At 46.7% G+C, this 16,813-nt stretch overlaps 1 protein-coding gene across 1 annotated transcript in view; it reads left to right on the plus strand.

Annotated features, from left to right (window-relative positions):
• The window catches only part of LOC138633915 (kalirin-like), a 93,999-nt gene that overhangs the window by 33,482 nt on the left and 43,704 nt on the right, over window positions 1–16,813 (plus strand). The window contains 15 exon segments of the mRNA XM_069720446.1: window positions 2,025–2,147; window positions 2,410–2,601; window positions 3,116–3,247; window positions 3,470–3,568; window positions 3,735–3,866; window positions 5,935–6,057; window positions 9,399–9,590; window positions 9,699–9,868; window positions 10,862–11,036; window positions 11,442–11,715; window positions 12,603–12,769; window positions 13,583–13,702; window positions 15,204–15,272; window positions 15,445–15,594; window positions 15,789–15,938. Of these exon segments, the coding sequence (XP_069576547.1) occupies window positions 2,025–2,147; window positions 2,410–2,601; window positions 3,116–3,247; window positions 3,470–3,568; window positions 3,735–3,866; window positions 5,935–6,057; window positions 9,399–9,590; window positions 9,699–9,868; window positions 10,862–11,036; window positions 11,442–11,715; window positions 12,603–12,769; window positions 13,583–13,702; window positions 15,204–15,272; window positions 15,445–15,594; window positions 15,789–15,938 (2,268 nt within the window).

Consider the following 16,813-nt stretch of genomic DNA (forward strand, 5'->3'; position numbering starts at 1 on the left):
TCGGTGTTGTTAGCTAAAGTCACTCCTTCTTATTAGTTTTCTGGAGGTCCATCTGAAAATAATCCCTCATTCATTAGAAAAGAAGCTTCAAAAAGACCTGTTTTTGGGGGTGTGCCTTGTTTGACTGACAGGTCTGTGGTGCAGTCAGGTTACAGCTATTGGTGGGCGGGACGTAGTATCATCAGGTTTCCAATCAGATCAGTCAGATCCACCGCTGGCTCCTCCCCCAGCTCATCCAAATATGGTCACTTCCTGCTCCAAACCACTCCGAACTAGCAAAGATGGTGACGGACAGAATCTGAACTGGAGAATTCATAACGTTCTCATATCAATGATGACATCACTGCTGGTTGCTGATTGGTTGTGACACTTTAATTTTCCAACAGAAATGAATTTGTTCCTCGAGTATCTCCACAACCCTTCGTCCCATCTGCTTCAGACTTTGTGAGTTTATTGCTGGAGACACGAGGATGTGTACTGTTGAATTTGGTGTAATTTGGATACATAATATATGTTTAATATCATTAAACTTTGATAAAACGGCCGGCGCTCTGTGCAGCAGCGGGGGCGGAGTCTCCACCACCCAGCCGCAGTTCCAAGGAGGCATCACAGCAGACGTAGTCGAGCGTTGTCTTCATCTACGTCTGCAGCGAGCTGTTCTCAAGAACAAGCAACGCAGCAACACCGCTGACGCACAGGTCCTGTTCACGGATCCAGAGAGGCAGAACCGGGTCGACCTGGAGTCCTGCTTCATCATAACAGAGCTGCGTGTGTTTGCTGGTGTCCCAAGTGTTGTTGATTGAAGACGCGCGCACACGCACACGCACACGCACACACACACACACACACACACACACAGAGACAGACGGGCGTCAGCTGACTCGCTGTTCCACATGCAGCAGTAAATATTTACTGTAAAGCAAACAGAAAAAAAAAAAAGAAGCTTTTCGCCCACATCATCGGCACGGTCACGGAACACTCGGACGCAACGGTGCGCTTCGTTTTCTGTGGAAAACACCGCCACGAGGACGGCTTTGTCCTGGTAACCACGGCAACCACGCACAGAAGATGGATTCGGCGTGTGAAGGTGACACTCCGCCAGCTGGCAACGAGGCCGAACAGCAGCCATGTTTTTGTTGTTTGAGTGGGTTTGACCGCACTGTTTACTGGGTAGAGTGACGTTTTACCGGAGACACACACACACACACACAAAAACACAAAAACACAAACACACAAACACACAAGAGATGAGTCAGGACAGCTGCTCAAAATAATACATAAAAAAACAACCCACCTCATCACACGCCGACGTCTCCGGAGCTCCAAGACGTCACAGTAGAAACGTGATTCAACGTTTTCAGACTTTTACCGACTGCTTATATGTTCTTTAATCTAGAAGATTAAAGTGCACAACGTTTCCACCTTGTGCCTTTATGGTTTGAGCCTTGCGTATCTTTATTGAAATGTTCTCAAACTATGTGTTTTAATTAAGATTCTTAAAAGCTACGTAGTAAGAGGGCATGCTGGGAGCTGATAATGCGGTTTGTCTAATGACCTCACTTCCTGTCATTTGTGATGATTCGTGTGTGTGTGTGCTTGGGGCAAGGGGAGGAGCCAATCACAGCTGCGTTGCGTTCACAGACTGGATGTAAAAGTGTTCGTTGCTTCCAGGTCCAAAAAATAAGGCCGATGCGGAAGTGTCTTAAGCTGCAATACCACCGAGTGCCGCTAGAGGTCGGCTCCTCCGTCAAGTTAAAACCTCCGGCTCCATAGACTCCCATTCAACTTCTCTCATCAAATACAAAGTCAATAAAATGTCTCCAGCAGTTATCTCGGTATTGTTAAGATGAAGTCGCTCCTTCTTATTAGTTTTCTGGAGGTCCATCTGAAAATAATCCCTCATTCATTAGAAAATAATAACATTGTGCTCTTGTGTGTGTGTGTGTGTGTGTGTGTGTGTGTGTGTGTGTGTGTGTGTGTGTGTGTGTGTGTGTGTGTGTGTCTGTGTGTGTGTGTGTGTGCAGATGTTTGACTGGATCAGCCACAACAAGGAGCTGTTCCTGCAGAGCCACACGGAGATCGGCCGAGGCTACCAGCACGCCGTGGAGCTGCAGACTCAACACAACCACTTCGCCATGAACTCCATGGTAGACACCACCGCATTTCCATCACTTCACATGACGGAGGAGGGCACAGCCAGCTGACTGTTAGCTCACCTGTCGGAATATAGAGGAGGACTTAGCTTAGCTTAATGCAGCTGTCCCTCAGAAGAAAGTCATAAAATACAACTTCACTCTAACACCTGCATTTCAGTATTTTCTGTGTTAACAGTAATTAAATCCGGTTATCCTGCTGACTGACAGCATGTCGGTGAGGTGTTTTTTGTTGTTGTTTTTTTTCTTTCTCCAGAATGCCTACGTAAACATCAACAGAATCATGTCGGTGGCGAGCCGGCTGGCGGAGGCCGGCCACTACGCCTCCGCGCAGATCAAACAGATCTCGGGTCAGCTGGATCAGGACTGGAAGAGCTTCGCCGCCGCGCTGGACGAGCGCTCCACCATCCTCGCCATGTCGTCCGTCTTCCACCAGAAGGCCGAGCAGGTGAGGTCAGAGCGGAGCGGGTCAGCCGACGTCTCGCTGCAGGAGACGCGTGTCCAGAAATCATATTCAGTAGATCAAACTGCTCAGCTGCTGATTCCTGAAAGGCTGGTTTTGATTCCCCCGCTGGGCCTCTTGACATGCGATTGGCCGAGAGCCCGAAGAGTCGCAGACAGACGAACCAGCGTCGGGACGAGCGGGAGAAGGAAACCCAGCGAGGCGTCTGCAGCCACATTCATGATTATAACAATACGTTTTGTTTGTACAAATCCTCGGAAAAAAAAAAAAAAAAAGAATCACAGCTTTCCTTTACACAGAAAAGTAAAACGGAGGAAAAAAAAAAATTGACAAGAAGTCAAAAACATGAGAATAAGTCCATCAGATGTTTTTCGTGGCTTTACAAAAAACAAAAAAAATCATCTCGGTATATTTTTAAATCTGAGACAGTGAAAGCGGAAACAAAATGTGGAAATGAACTCTCGTACGAGCGTGTTGGTGTCTGTGCTCGGATCCTCAGTTCCTGTCCGAGGTGGACGCCTGGTGTAAAGTCTGCAGCGAGGGGGGGCTGCCGTCCGAAATGCAGGAGCTGGAGATCGCCATCCACCGCCACCAGAGTCTGTACGAGCAGGTGACCCAGGCGTACACCGAGGTATAGACATACTTCTCACAATCAAGCGCATGTTGGTGTTTAAATAAATAAATTAAAAAAACTCCCTTCTTTTACATGATTTGGTTCACTTGAGGAAAGGAAGTGTGGAGAGATGGGAGTCTCTTGGTTGGAGGCCGGCCCCCCTAGTGGCCCTCTTTTCTCTACAGTCTTTTATTTTGGAGGGGGACTCTCCTGTGTGACCTACCTGTCTTGTGTCTCCAGGTGAGTCAGGACGGTAAAGCCCTGCTGGACGTCCTCCAGAGGCCCCTGAGTCCCGGCAACTCCGAGTCTCTGACGGCCACGGCCAACTACTCCAAAGCGGTGAGAGTCGTGGTGTCGCTCACCAAACAGGCTTTTAGTATTTTCACGTATCAGATAAAGTGAAGTTAACGTGTGTGTGTGTGTGTGTGTGTGTGTGTGTGTGTGTGTGTGTGTGTGTGTGTGTGTGTGTGTGTGTGTGTGTGTGTGTGTGTGTTTCGTGTCGCAGGTCCACTGCATCCTGGACGTGGTCCACGAGGTTCTGCACCACCAGCGCCGTCTGGAGAACATCTGGCAGCATCGAAAGGTCCGGCTGCACCAGAGGCTGCAGCTGTGTGTGTTCCAGCAGGACGTCCAGCAGGTACACACACACACACACACACACACACACACACACACACACACACACACACACACAGAGAATAAGGCGTTTTACTGCAGGTCCGATCCAAGCAGCGCCACCTACAGGCAGAGACAAGAAACACGAGAGGAATCGATGATGAACTGATTTCATTGTCTTCATCTGGTCTCATGGGGACCGGGTTGAGTGACGGACACACAGCAGCTCACCGACTCCATCTAGTTGATGTGCCGTGTGTCTTTGTGGGCTTAATATGTGCGTTAAAGGGCCCTCAGAGAGGCAGAATCAGGGCATCGTCAGACTCCAAGAAGTTTTTTGGCGCCGCGCGAACGTCTCAATGTGACCCGGGAGAGATGTTAAGAGAGTGTTTAAGAGACGGAGAAAGACAAAGAGGGGGGAGAAGTATCATATCAGGAGGTCATAAATTCAGAGAAAACAGAGCTCTGCCAGTCGGTCTTTTCATGCTTCGCTTGTCTACGAGACCCCGGAGAGCCTCGAGGAGGACGAGAGACGTCCGCAGGAAGCGAGACGAGCGAGCGAGCGGGCGTGTAAATCAGGACAGATGCAACCGCGGAGGAGAAGACGTGCAGCTGACAGACAGCGGAGGAAGTGTGCGTGTGCGTGTGCGTGTGTGTGTGTGTGTGTGTGTGTGTGTGTCTGCTGCTGCACGTTCAGACAGACAGAGTGCAGCTGTGACCCGACGCCGACCCGACCCGGCGCCGACCCGACCCGGCACCACTCCAGCTGGACTCACTGCAACACGCTGACATCGCGGACTCGCACACCCAGAAAGTGCTCGGCAGCGTCGCCGTGTGTTCCCGCCGCACGCCGGAGACGTGGAAATCTGAACGTGCTGCTCTGACTGCGCCAAGTCTGTCGTAGACGTTCCGTTTCTACCGTGTAGAAAAAGTGGCGGCAGTTCACACGCTTTCAAGTGCGTCAGGCGGATCAGAACCTTTCGGCTTCATTTTGGGAAGTCAAACCCGGCGATTAGGGAGCGTTGGGGAGCTGCGATGGTGTTGTTGGAGAACCCCTGTTGCCACGGCACCACAGTTCGGGTGGTTTGCAGCGCCTCAGAAGGTCCCAGTAGAACCCGGTGTTCACGGTCTTGAGTCCGGGGAACGAATTCCACGGTGACACAACCTGCTCCCAATTTCTTCTTCTTCTTTTTACTTTCACGACGTACTTCAGCTGCCTTTTACAAAGGATGTGCTGCTGCATGCAGCATGTATACACCAGGTACGTTATCGTAAAAATGGACCTTGAACTTTGACCCTCTTGGTCAGATCCGTCACAGCCACAGACTGGATATAAAAGTGTTCGTAGCTTCCAGGTCTGAAAAATGAGGACGATGCAGAAGTGCCTTAAACTGCAATACCACCAACTTCTCTCATCAAATACAAAGTGAATAAAATGTCTCCATTATTTATCTCGGTGTTGTTAGCTAAAGTCACTCCTTCTTATTAGTTTTCTGGAGGTCCATCTGAAAATAATCCCTCATTCATTAGAAAAGAAGCTTCAGAAAAACCTGTTTTTGGGGGGGCGTGTCTGTTTGATTGACAGGCCTGTGGTGCAGTCAGGTTACAGCTATCGGTGGGCGGGACGTAGTATCGTCAGGTTTCCAATCAGATCGGTCAGATCCACCGCCGGCTCCTCCCCCCCAGCTCGTCCATATATGGTCACTTCCTGCTCCAAACCGCTCCGAACTAGCAAAGATGGTGACGGACAGAATCTGAACTGGAGGTTTCATAACATTCACAAACCAACGATGACGTCACTGCTGGTTGATGATTGGTCACGATCTGTAGCGCTTAACGCTAAACTTCTTTTTAATGCTTTTTCTTCTTCTTCTTCTTCTTCTTCATCTTCTAACTCTTTCCTGGTATATGACATGGTATGACGTTTGTAGGAACGTTTTGTCTCCTGACGTGACGCTCTGCCCGTCTTGAGATACGACACAAGTTTATAAAGACTTAACAGAAATCAGGAGGGCTCCCCGGGTCACCCCCTCTTTTATATCCCGAGTGTGTCAGAGACCCGATCTGAGGAGGTGTTCCCTCTCTCACAGGTGATGGACTGGATCGAGAACCACGGCGAGGCTTTCCTCAGCAAACACACGGGCGTGGGGAAGTCGCTGCACCGAGCCCGGGCGCTGCAGAAGAGACACGACGACTTCGAGGACGTCGCTCAGGTGAGACGCTGACAAGCAAGCGAGCTCGCGTTGCTTCTGAAAACACACTCTGAATGATCCCGACGTCCCACACTGGGGTCGAGCGGTTGGAAACTTGACGCTTTGATTTATCCCGTCATAAGTCCGGTTCCCAGCCACGAAAAATTTAAGTTTGTTGTTTTTTTTGGGTTTTTTTTTTATCGAATGTTTATTTGCTTTCTTTGGAAACATCTGTAAGTAATCGGCCCTGATTAATCCCAAATTTTCCAAACCCTCTCGGTGCCTGCCGGTGGAAGCATGAAGACGGGCCTGAACAGAACCATTTATGGTCACAAGGCTTCCCTCAAACGAGGTCTTTATCCATTCCTCAATTTCTCTGCTTCAGTCTGTCTCGTAAGGATTCAAACTGAAGTTCAAACACGTCGACGTGTTCAGTGAAAGTTTGATGCTCGTCTCTGTTGAAACTGTCTGATTTAATTTGTTTTAAAGTTGACTAAGTACACGGACAGCAGCTGTGTGTTTTACAGTCAGATGATATCTTGTGTGATCCGGATCGTGGAGTCTGAACAAACTTCTTCTTCATCTTTCTGTCATTTTTCTCTCCTGATATCTGGAACTTAAACTCACCGAACTCAAAGGCTTAATATCCTCCTGGTGGAGGGATAGTCGTTAATAATGTCGTGAGCAAAATGTGTTCGTAGCTTCCGGGTCTGAAAAATGGCAGAAGTGTGTTAATCTGCAATACCACCGAGTGCCACTAGAGGTCGGCTCCAAAAAGCCTCCGGCTCCGTAGACTCCCATTCAACTTCTCTCATCAAATACAAAGTGAATTGAATGTCGGTGTTGTTAGCTAAAGTCACTGTTTTTGGGGGCGTGTCTGTTTGATTGACAGGCCTGTGGTGCAGTCAGGTCACAGCTATCGGTGGGCGGGACGTAGTATCGTCAGGTTCAGATCCACCGCTGGCTCCTCCCCCCGGCTCGTCCAAATATGGTCACTTCCTGCTCCAAACCGTCTCCGAACTAGCAAAGATGGTGACGGACAGAATCTGAACTGGAGAATTCATAATGTTCACAAACCAACGATGACGTCATTGATGGTTGCTGATTGGTCCGGGTGGGAACACCAATATTGAAAACAGACATGTGACATCATCAGTCAGCTTGTTTTAAGATCGCTGCGCCCTGCTGGAGAAAAAGTGAAATACAAGCGTGTTTTCTATCGAATCGCGGTGAATATTGAGTTCGATTGCCGAAGGGTAAAAAAAAAAAAAATCAAACAAACCGCCGTCGTGTTGTTCCTCTCCACTTCAGGTTGTTTGTAGTCGTTAAAAAAAAAAAAAAAAAAAGCTTCTATTATTCGTCTTCGACCGACTGACCGACGGTAAAAACAGACCGCTAATCTGAACCGTTACAAATAATGAGCCATCGGTCAGCGGAGGGATAATCCTGTAACAGAATGAGTGCTAATCCCGCAAAAGAGTAGTTGTGTAATCTGATGTTTACACTCTGGATTAGGATTAGCCTCCCTGACCTGCTGCGGATCGCTGGTATTTGGGTCAGACGCTCGTTCTCCGTTCACGCTCTCGTCCCGTCGGCGTTTCGGCCGTTAAAACTCCCCAAACGTGCAGAAACGTGAGTACGTCGAGCGCATGTTCGACGCACACGCCAGGAGACCAATACGAGAGCGTGTTTCCCGAAACCAACGTGGAAACGTACGAGAGCCTCCTCTCCTTCTCCTTCTCCTTCTCTTCTTCTTCTTCTTCTTCTTCTTCTTCTTCTTCTTCTTCTTCTTCTTCTTCTTCTTCTTCTTCTTCTCCTCACGTGAAACATGTTGCCACGAGAATCAAAACTTTAGCGAGGCAATGACAAACGTCTTAGATTTGCCTTAATGGTGGCTAATTTAGGCTAATGTCGCAGCTACTTCTGTCATGATTTTTTTTAGGATGTCTTGGTAGGTAAAATTTCCTCACGTAGGCTAAAGTTGCAGCTAAATTTATCTTGTTTGGGGCTAATGTAGCAGCTAACGTGATCTTGTTAAGGGCTAATGTAGCAGCTAACGTGATCTTGTTAAGGGCTAATGTAGCAGCTAACGTGATCTTGTTAAGGGCTAATGTAGCAGCTAACGTGATCTTGTTTCGGGCTAATGTAGCAGCTAACGTGATCTTGTTTCGGGCTAATGTAGCAGCTAACGTGATCTTGTTTCAGGCTAATGTAGCAGCTAACGTGATCTTGTTTTGGGCTAATGTAGCAGCTAACGTGATCTTGTTTGGGGCTAATGTAGCAGCTAACGTGATCTTGTTTGGGGCTAATGTAGCAGCTAACGTGATCTTGTTTAGGGCTAATGTAGCAGCTAACGTGACCTTGTTTAGGGCTAATGTAGCAGCTAACGTGATCTTGTTTAGGGCTAATGTAGCAGCTAACGTGAACTTGTCTTATTTTATTCATGGATTAGTTTTTATTCACAATTTCATAGGTAAATGTATTAGATAGATAGATATATATTTACTTTATTAATCCCACAAGGGGAAATTTTTTCGCAACAGCAGCATTATAGACACGGATAAAGAAATAAAAATAACAGAGTAAAAAATATTAAATATGAAAATGAAATGCACAATATATACAATAAAATAGAATAATATTAAATTAAACTATCTAAACAATAGTGCAAAGTGACTATAAAGTCAGTTTTGTGCGTCTGCGTTCAGGTGATGGATGATTCTGCCTTCTGTCATCTCTTGGCTGTAAATCTTCCCCTTGAACATAACCAGTCATGCAGCAAAGCATAATAATCTCTTGTAAATTATAATCTTTCTCTCCCGACTAATCCCTCTAACATGTGAAATCCACACTGTAAAACCCCAAATACTCCAATTCAATATTTATTTTCTCATTCTTGTACTTAACCTAAAACTCTGAGTGAAAATACCCCAAATATTTTACATGTAATATATTTTCCTGAAGTGAAATATTACAGATTACCTCTCGTGCTCAGAATTGAACCAAAATTAATCCATTCTGTCCTCCTGATGAACGCTGGAAGCCCTAATACTCAGACAGGATTTAGTCCCTTTCTGAGGGGCGATAAAGGTCCAAACTAGAACTAACAATGTCAGACATTATTCCACTGTGTGTGTGTGTGTGTGTGTGTGTGTGTGTGTGTGTGTGTGTGTGTGTGTGTGTGTGTGTGTGTGTGTGTGTGTGTGTGTGTGTGTGTGTGTGTCTGTCCAACAGTCGTGTTTGGGTGTATACTGACAGGTCAGGTCATGTTTTTATGTGCATTTTTAGATAAAGTTTTCACCCAGTGTGTTTGCCATGATGATGATGATGATGATGAAGAAGGTCCTCCCTCCACCTTTCAGAACACGTACACTAATGCGGACAAGCTGCTGGAGGCGGCGGAGCAACTGGCTCAGACTGGCGAGTGCGACCCAGAGGAAATCTACAAGGCGGCGCGGCACCTGGAAGTCCGAATCCAGGACTTCGTTCGGCGGGTCGAACACAGGAAGCTGCTGCTGGACATGTCCGTCTCTTTCCACACACACACCAAAGAGGTGGGACACACACACACACACACACACACACGCACACGTGGATGATTCTCGGTGTAATCATGGAGACGGTCGTTGTGTTGATGTGTGCGTGTTCCCGTATGCGTCCAGCTGTGGTCGTGGATGGAGGAGCTGCAAAAGCAGCTGCTGGACGAGGTGTGCTGCGACTCGGTGGACTCGGTCCAGACTCTGATCCAGCAGTTTCAGCAGCAGCAGACGGCCACGCTGGAGGCGACGCTCAATGTGATTAAAGAGGGAGAGGAATTAATACAGCAGCTCAGGTAATCATCATTATTATTATTCATGGTGGCGGTTTGAGAGGCAGAAACATGAATACCTGCGCTGAGGTGACGATATATTAATATTTATAATGTTATTATATATAGAGAGGGATTTATTCAGTAGCTTAGGTAAGGACATTAATACTTAAAATGGCATTAAAAAGTCAAATTCATAATTAATAATTTCCATATTGGCACAGGTACATGACATTTTCAGTCTTTCTGTTTCTCCTCCTCGTGCAAAGGGATATTAAAAAATTATACGATGATAGTTTTGAGGGAAACTACAACCCCATTTCTAAGACGCTGTGTAAAACGTAAATAAAAACCAGATTGTGATGACTTGCGAATCATGTAAATTCCTATGAAAATAGACCAAAGACAACATATCAAATGTTGAAACAGAAGTTTTATTGTTTTATGAAAAATATGTGCTCATTCTGAATTCGATGGCAGCAACACATCTCTAAAAATGTTGGGACACTTCTTCTGCATCACTTCTTCTTTTAACAACACTCTGTAAACATCTGGGAACTGAGGAGACCAGTTTCTGGAGTTTTGAAAGTGAACTGCGATCCCATTCCTGTCTGAGATAGGATTTTGGCTGCTCAGCAGTGATGAACTGCGTTCACAGACAATGGTTTTCAGAAGTGTTTCTGAGCCCATGCAGTGATTTTCACCACAGCATTGTGTCTTATGAAATCCTCAAAGTCTTTATAATTTAACGGTGAAGAACATTATTCTTAGATTGTTGCAACAAAAGACTGGAAAAGTTTTGTAATACTTAAACACAAAAATCACCTGATAAAACATCTCAAATAATTAGGTTAACTGACAACAAGTCAGCAGGACGATTTGGCGTAAAAAGATAATCTCCGAGTATTTTCATTAAAACAGATGAAAATCGATCACGTGAACTCTCCACCCGTTTCTCTTCTGGTGAGGAAGGTGTTGCGTTTGCTGTAACGTCTCCGTCCTTCTCTCTTCTCGCAGAGACGCAGCCATGTCCACCAACAAGACGCCACACTGCAGTTCCATCGCACACATCCAGGGGGTGCTGCAGCAGCTGGACGAGGCCCAAGGCCAGATGGAGGAACTGTTTCACGAACGCAAGATCAAGCTGGACATTTTTCTGCAGCTTCGCATCTTTGAGCAGTACACGATCGAGGTGTTTGTTCCGCACGCACAGTCACACTCCAACACCCCAAAGACACGTACTGATTTTACTGGATTGCTCAGGTTTATGTAGAAATCTGTTACGGGGCGGAGGCTAAGCTCCGCCCATCAGGAAACGCACACAGAGAGCAGAGAAGAGAAACTAGTGCGTCCGTCCGTGACGGTAAAACTCGGCAAACGATTTTGGAACATCTTTTTTTTTTTTTTTAATGATTCTGGCCGCTCGCGTGCACAGCTGCCGAGCTGTCATCTACCGATAGCGTGCAGTGGCAGGTGCTCGCTGGCAATCAGACAACATCTGTAGATTGTAGCTGCAGGAAATAACCACGCTCGTCCTGTAAAATGTCACTGCGTGCGAAGTGAGCTGAGCTGAGAGTTGAACTCGTTTCTCCTGCAGGTCACCGCGGAGCTGGACGCCTGGAACGAGGATCTGTCCCGCCAGCTGAACGACACCGGGCGTTCGGGTAGCTGCAGCAGCGGCAGCGGCGGCGGCAGCAGCAGTGGCACCGGTAGCGGCGGCGCCTCCTCTGGCAGCGCAGAGGACATCAGCCTGGCTGAGCAGCGGCTGAAACGTCACGCGGAGAGGAAAGCAGCCATGAACAACATGACCTACGAAGTGATGCAGCAGGGCCAAGACCTGCACCAGTACATCATGGAGGTCCAGGCTTCAGGTACGGTCGTCGTGGTGTCATCAGATAAACTCCTTCTGATCAGTGTTTCCTTCTGGAAATAATTCGGGTTTACAGTATAGGTTTACAGTATAGGTAACCAGACTGGACACTCACAAACTGGCAGGTGACGTCACGGCAGGCTGATACTTGGTTCTCACCGATATTAAAGAAGGAGGAGTCATTTGTTCACAGAAAGTAAATAAATAAACGTATTTATTTTCGGATTGGTTTCTTTGTTTGGAGGCTCAGATGAGACGTTATTTATGCCCACAGACTGGATATAAAAGTGTTTGTAGGTTCTGGGTGTGAAAAATGGTTCAGATGCAGAAGTGCCTTAAGGTGCAATACCACCGAGTGCCACTAGAGGTCGGCTCCAAAAAGCCTCCGGCTCCATAGACTCCCATTCAACTTCTCTCATCAAATAAAAAGTCAATAAAATGTCTCCAGCAGTTATCTCGGTGTTGTTAGCTAAAGTCACTCCTTCTTATTAGTTTTCTGGAGGTCCATCTGAAAATAATCCCTCATTAATGAGAAAAGAAGCTTAAAAAAGACCTGTTTTTTTTTTGTGGGGGGGGGGGGGGGGTCTGTTTGATTGACAGGCCTGTCGTGCAGTCAGGTTACAGCTATCGGTGGGCGGGACGTAGTATCGTTAGGTTTCCAATCAGATCGGTCAGATCCACCGCTGGCTCCTCCCCCCAGCGCGTCCAAATATGGTCACTTCCTGCTCCAAACCGCTCCGAACTAGCAAAGATGGTGACGGACAGAATCTGAACTGGGTCTTAATGTTCAGTAGACTGCAGGTTGAGCTTTAAGAACGGAGGTGGAGGGTGTGAACCGTGTTTGATGGAGGTAAAGGGTGACGTCACCGCTGTCTGTGTCGGTCTCAGGCATCGAACTGACGGGGGAGAAGGACATGGATCTGGCCTCGCAGGTTCAGGAGCTGCTGGAGTTCCTCCACGAGAAGCAGCAGGAGGTGGAGCTCAGCGCACAGCACACGCACGCGCGGCTGGAGCAGATCCTGCAGCTGCGCCACCTGCAGGCTGAGGTCAAACAGGTACACGGCAGGGAGTCCTCAGCACGGGAACGACGCCCACGGCTGCAGATGGATGCAGCTGAATTATTGATGAGGTTTATGGCAACATGCTAATGACACGGAAACACAAACACACTCAGGGACTCGGTAAGTGCGGTGCAGTTCAGGCGAGGAGGGATAAACCGGACTCCTCACGCGCAGCTTTTATTTTGTAGTTTTTATGACAGATTTAGGTTTTATTTTGTTAACTTTTCTCACACTGAGGTGTTTGTTGCCTTATTCTTCTTCTGCTCCCTTATTTCCAGATGCTACATGTCTGCATGCCGCTGCAGATTTATATCATGCAGAGCGGGAATATTTTTAGTTTTTTTTACGTGTTGTTTACGTCCCACAAACACATAACGCTGAAACGATGCTCCGCCCCTTTTTTTTTTTTCTCCAAGTGATGCAATAAAATGATCACATTTCTCTTGATCCTGTTGAAATATGTTTACATTTACAGGTCAATCATTTGTAACGAGGCTTTTATTGTGAAACATTTGTAGGAACATTTGCAGGATGTAAATTGTGTTAAACACAAAGAAAAACACATTTAAAATCTTGAATTGAAATTATTGGTATGACAGTAAATCACTGAATATAAAGAAAACTTCCTGTATTTGTGTTTCCGCAGCTGATTTGACAATTTGTATGCTATTGACCTGTTTCTACTCTTTTTATTGGAACCACTGTGTTGCTTCCAGAGTGTATACACACACACACACACACACACACACACACACACACACACACACACACACACACACATTGACGGTCTGTGTCGTCGCCCTGCAGGTGTTGGGTTGGATCCGTAACGGCGAGTCCATGTTGAACGCCAGCATGGTGAACGCAAGCTCTCTTTCTGAGGCCGAGCAGCTGCAGAGGGAGCATGAGCAGTTCCAGATGGCCATCGAGGTACACACACACACACACACACACACACACACACACACACACACACACACACACACACACACACACGCACACACACAAGCACACGTCCTAATTATTGCTGCTCCAACCAGGTTTACTGTATGGGAGTCCTGATTGGTTCAGTGTGTATTGGTTTGAATAGTAGCAGATGGACTCACACACACGTTGGTCCTTCTATCATTGTGGGGACACTCATTCACATAATGCATTCCTGAGCCCTTGAGACAGATCTTCACAACCAAATGCCCAACCTGAACTTAAACCTGAACTTAAACCTGAGTCTGAATTTAACTGTAACCTGAACCTCAAACTAACCTTGCTCTGAGCTGAACCTAAACCTGAGTTAAAGCTGAACCCCCAGGTTGCCCTTTAGAGCTGTGAGGACTTTCCTTACAATGTGTTTGTCCTCATAAATATGGTTACTGACTATAGAAAGACATGTACACACACACAGACACACACACTCGCACTCTTTGCTATCTGTGTGTGAACTGGGCTCGCCTCAATAATTATTTCATTCTGCACTGATTTTGAAGAATAACAGACGCTTAAAAACTCACACACACACACACATGGACACACACACCCACAAACACAAACACACCCAAATCTAATTAGTGCTATCCCTGCATGCTCTTTCTCTGTGTGTGTGTGTGTGTGTGTGTGTGTGTGTGTGTGTGTGTGTGTGTGTGTGTGTGTGTGTGTGTGTGTGTGTGTGTGTGTGTGTGTGTGTGTGTGTGTGTGTGTGTGTGTGTGTGTGTGTGTGTGTGTGTGCTCCAGTGCTGACCAAAGGGCTTTTACCCTGACTGCTCACAGACTTATGTAGTCAGCCATTTAAAGCACTGCACAGAACACACACACACACACACACACACACACACACACACACACACACACACACACACACACACACACACACACACACACACACAGAGCATACATATTTTTGGCCCAGGACACGTGTGTTCTGCTGTTTCTGTTTTTGTGATTGGAGTTTGTGTATTTGTGTGTTTGTGTGTGTGTGTGTGTGTGTGTGTGTGTGTGTGTGTGTGTGTGTGTGTGTGTGTGTGTGTGTGTGTGTGTGTGTGTGTGTGTGTTTCCTCCACATGATGTAAGCCCCGCCCCCTCCATCAGACTGACGTAACGCCACTGCAGCTAATCGATTAAATGCACAAATTCATTTCACATCAGGCCTTCTGTTTTTGACGGGCACCTGTCAATCAGCCGTCATTCAGTCCTCAGTGATTTTCAGCAACTGAGTTTGTAATAATTGATAAATTTAAAGCAACTTTGATCCTCAAAATTCCCCAAAGGAGCACCATAAAGTGTTTAAAAAAACAGACAAATAAGGTTTTTTTTGTTGTTGTTTTTTTTTACTAGAAAAGAAAAAAGTTTGTTTTTAAAACTTGTATTTTGGTGGATGTTTGGTGCAGATTAATAATATTTCACCAGATTAATAATAATTCTGCTCTCCTGCCTGCAGTCGCTCTTCCACGCCAACTCGCTGCAGAAGACTCATCAGAGCGCTCTGCAGGTCCAACAAAAGGCCGAGGTAAGAACACGCTGACCATCCTGTGTTTGAGCCAAGGGTGGAAGTTCTTCATCGTGACCTCCTCCTCCTCCCCCTCCTTCCTCTCCCTCATCACCCTCCTATCCCTCCTCTCCCTCCTCTCCTTCCTCCCTTCTCCTCCTTCTCATCCCCCTCCTCTCTTTCCTCCTCTCAGATGATGCTACAGGCTGGCCACTATGACCCCGAGGCGATCCGAGGCTGTGCGGAGAAGGTGGCCGTTCACTGGCAGCAGCTGATGCTGAAGATGGAGGACCGCCTGAAGCTGGTCAATGCCTCCGTGGCCTTCTACAAGACGTCCGAACAGGTGCGCGCCGCCTCGCTGGCTCTCACAGGTTGTGTGTTTCCATGACGTCTGAACACCTGTGTGTGTGTGTGTGTGTGTGTGTGTGTGTGTGTGTGTGTGTGTGTGTGTGTGTGTGTGTGTGTGTGTGTGTGTGTGTGTGTGTGTGTGTGTGTGTGTGTGTGTGTGTGTGTGTGTGTGTGTGTGTGTCCGTTCAGGTGTGCAGCGTGCTGGAGAGCCTGGAGCAGGAGTACCGCCGCGATGAGGACTGGTGCGGCAGCCATGACAAGCTGGGCAGTTCGGCTGACTGCGACCACCTGCTGCCTCTGATCAGCAAACACCTGGAGCAGAAAGAAGCCTTCCTCAAGGTGAGTCGTCTCCCGTCATGTGACCTCACATGTATATTTTATTCAACAACAACCAAAAAAGTTGGGACGCCGGGTAAAATGTAAATTAAAAACACAATTGCAAATCACATGAACCCGTATTTAACTGAAAATGCATTAAAAACAGACACTATCATGGAGTGGAAATTACTGCACGGGCTCAAGAACACTTCTGAACACCATCGTCTGTGAACACAGTTCATCGCTGCGTCCACAAATGAAGGTTAAAACTCTCCAAAGAAGAAAGCAGATAGAAACATGATCCAGAAACACCGATGCCTTCTCTGGACCTGAGATCAATGAAGATGGACTGAGGTGAAGTGGAAAACTGTCCTGTGGTCTGATGGATCACAATCTGAGATTTTTTGGGGAAATTATGGACGCTGTGTCCTCCAAGTTAAAGAGGAAAGGGACCATCCAGCTTGTTATCAGCACACATTTGGGGCATCATGAGATGAGAAATGTCACAAAGGAGACCCTGAACTGTTGAGAAGCTGAAATCCTACATCAGGCAAGAATGGGACCACATTTCACTTTCAAAACTCCAGAAACTGGTCTCCTCAGTTCCCAAATGTTTACAGTGTTGCAACACAGTGGTAAACATGACCCTGTCACAACTTTTTAGAGACGTGTTGCTGCCATTAAATTCAAAATGAGCGGATCTTTTTCATAAAACAATAACATTTCTGCGTTTGAACATTTGATATGTTGTCTTTGGTCTATGTGTAATTAAATATGAGTTTATGGGATTTGCTTTCTGTTTTTATGTACATTTTACACAGCGTCCCAACTTTTTTGGAAATGGGGTTTTTGGAATTTAAATTGTTCTAAATCAATATCTATGATTATCTGGAGAA

This window comes from Brachyistius frenatus, unplaced genomic scaffold (genome assembly GCF_029030835.1).
Source record: "Brachyistius frenatus isolate BFR_SWC_R1_liver_20210118 unplaced genomic scaffold, ASM2903083v1 Contig_241, whole genome shotgun sequence".
Lineage (NCBI taxonomy): Eukaryota > Metazoa > Chordata > Actinopteri > Embiotocidae > Brachyistius > Brachyistius frenatus.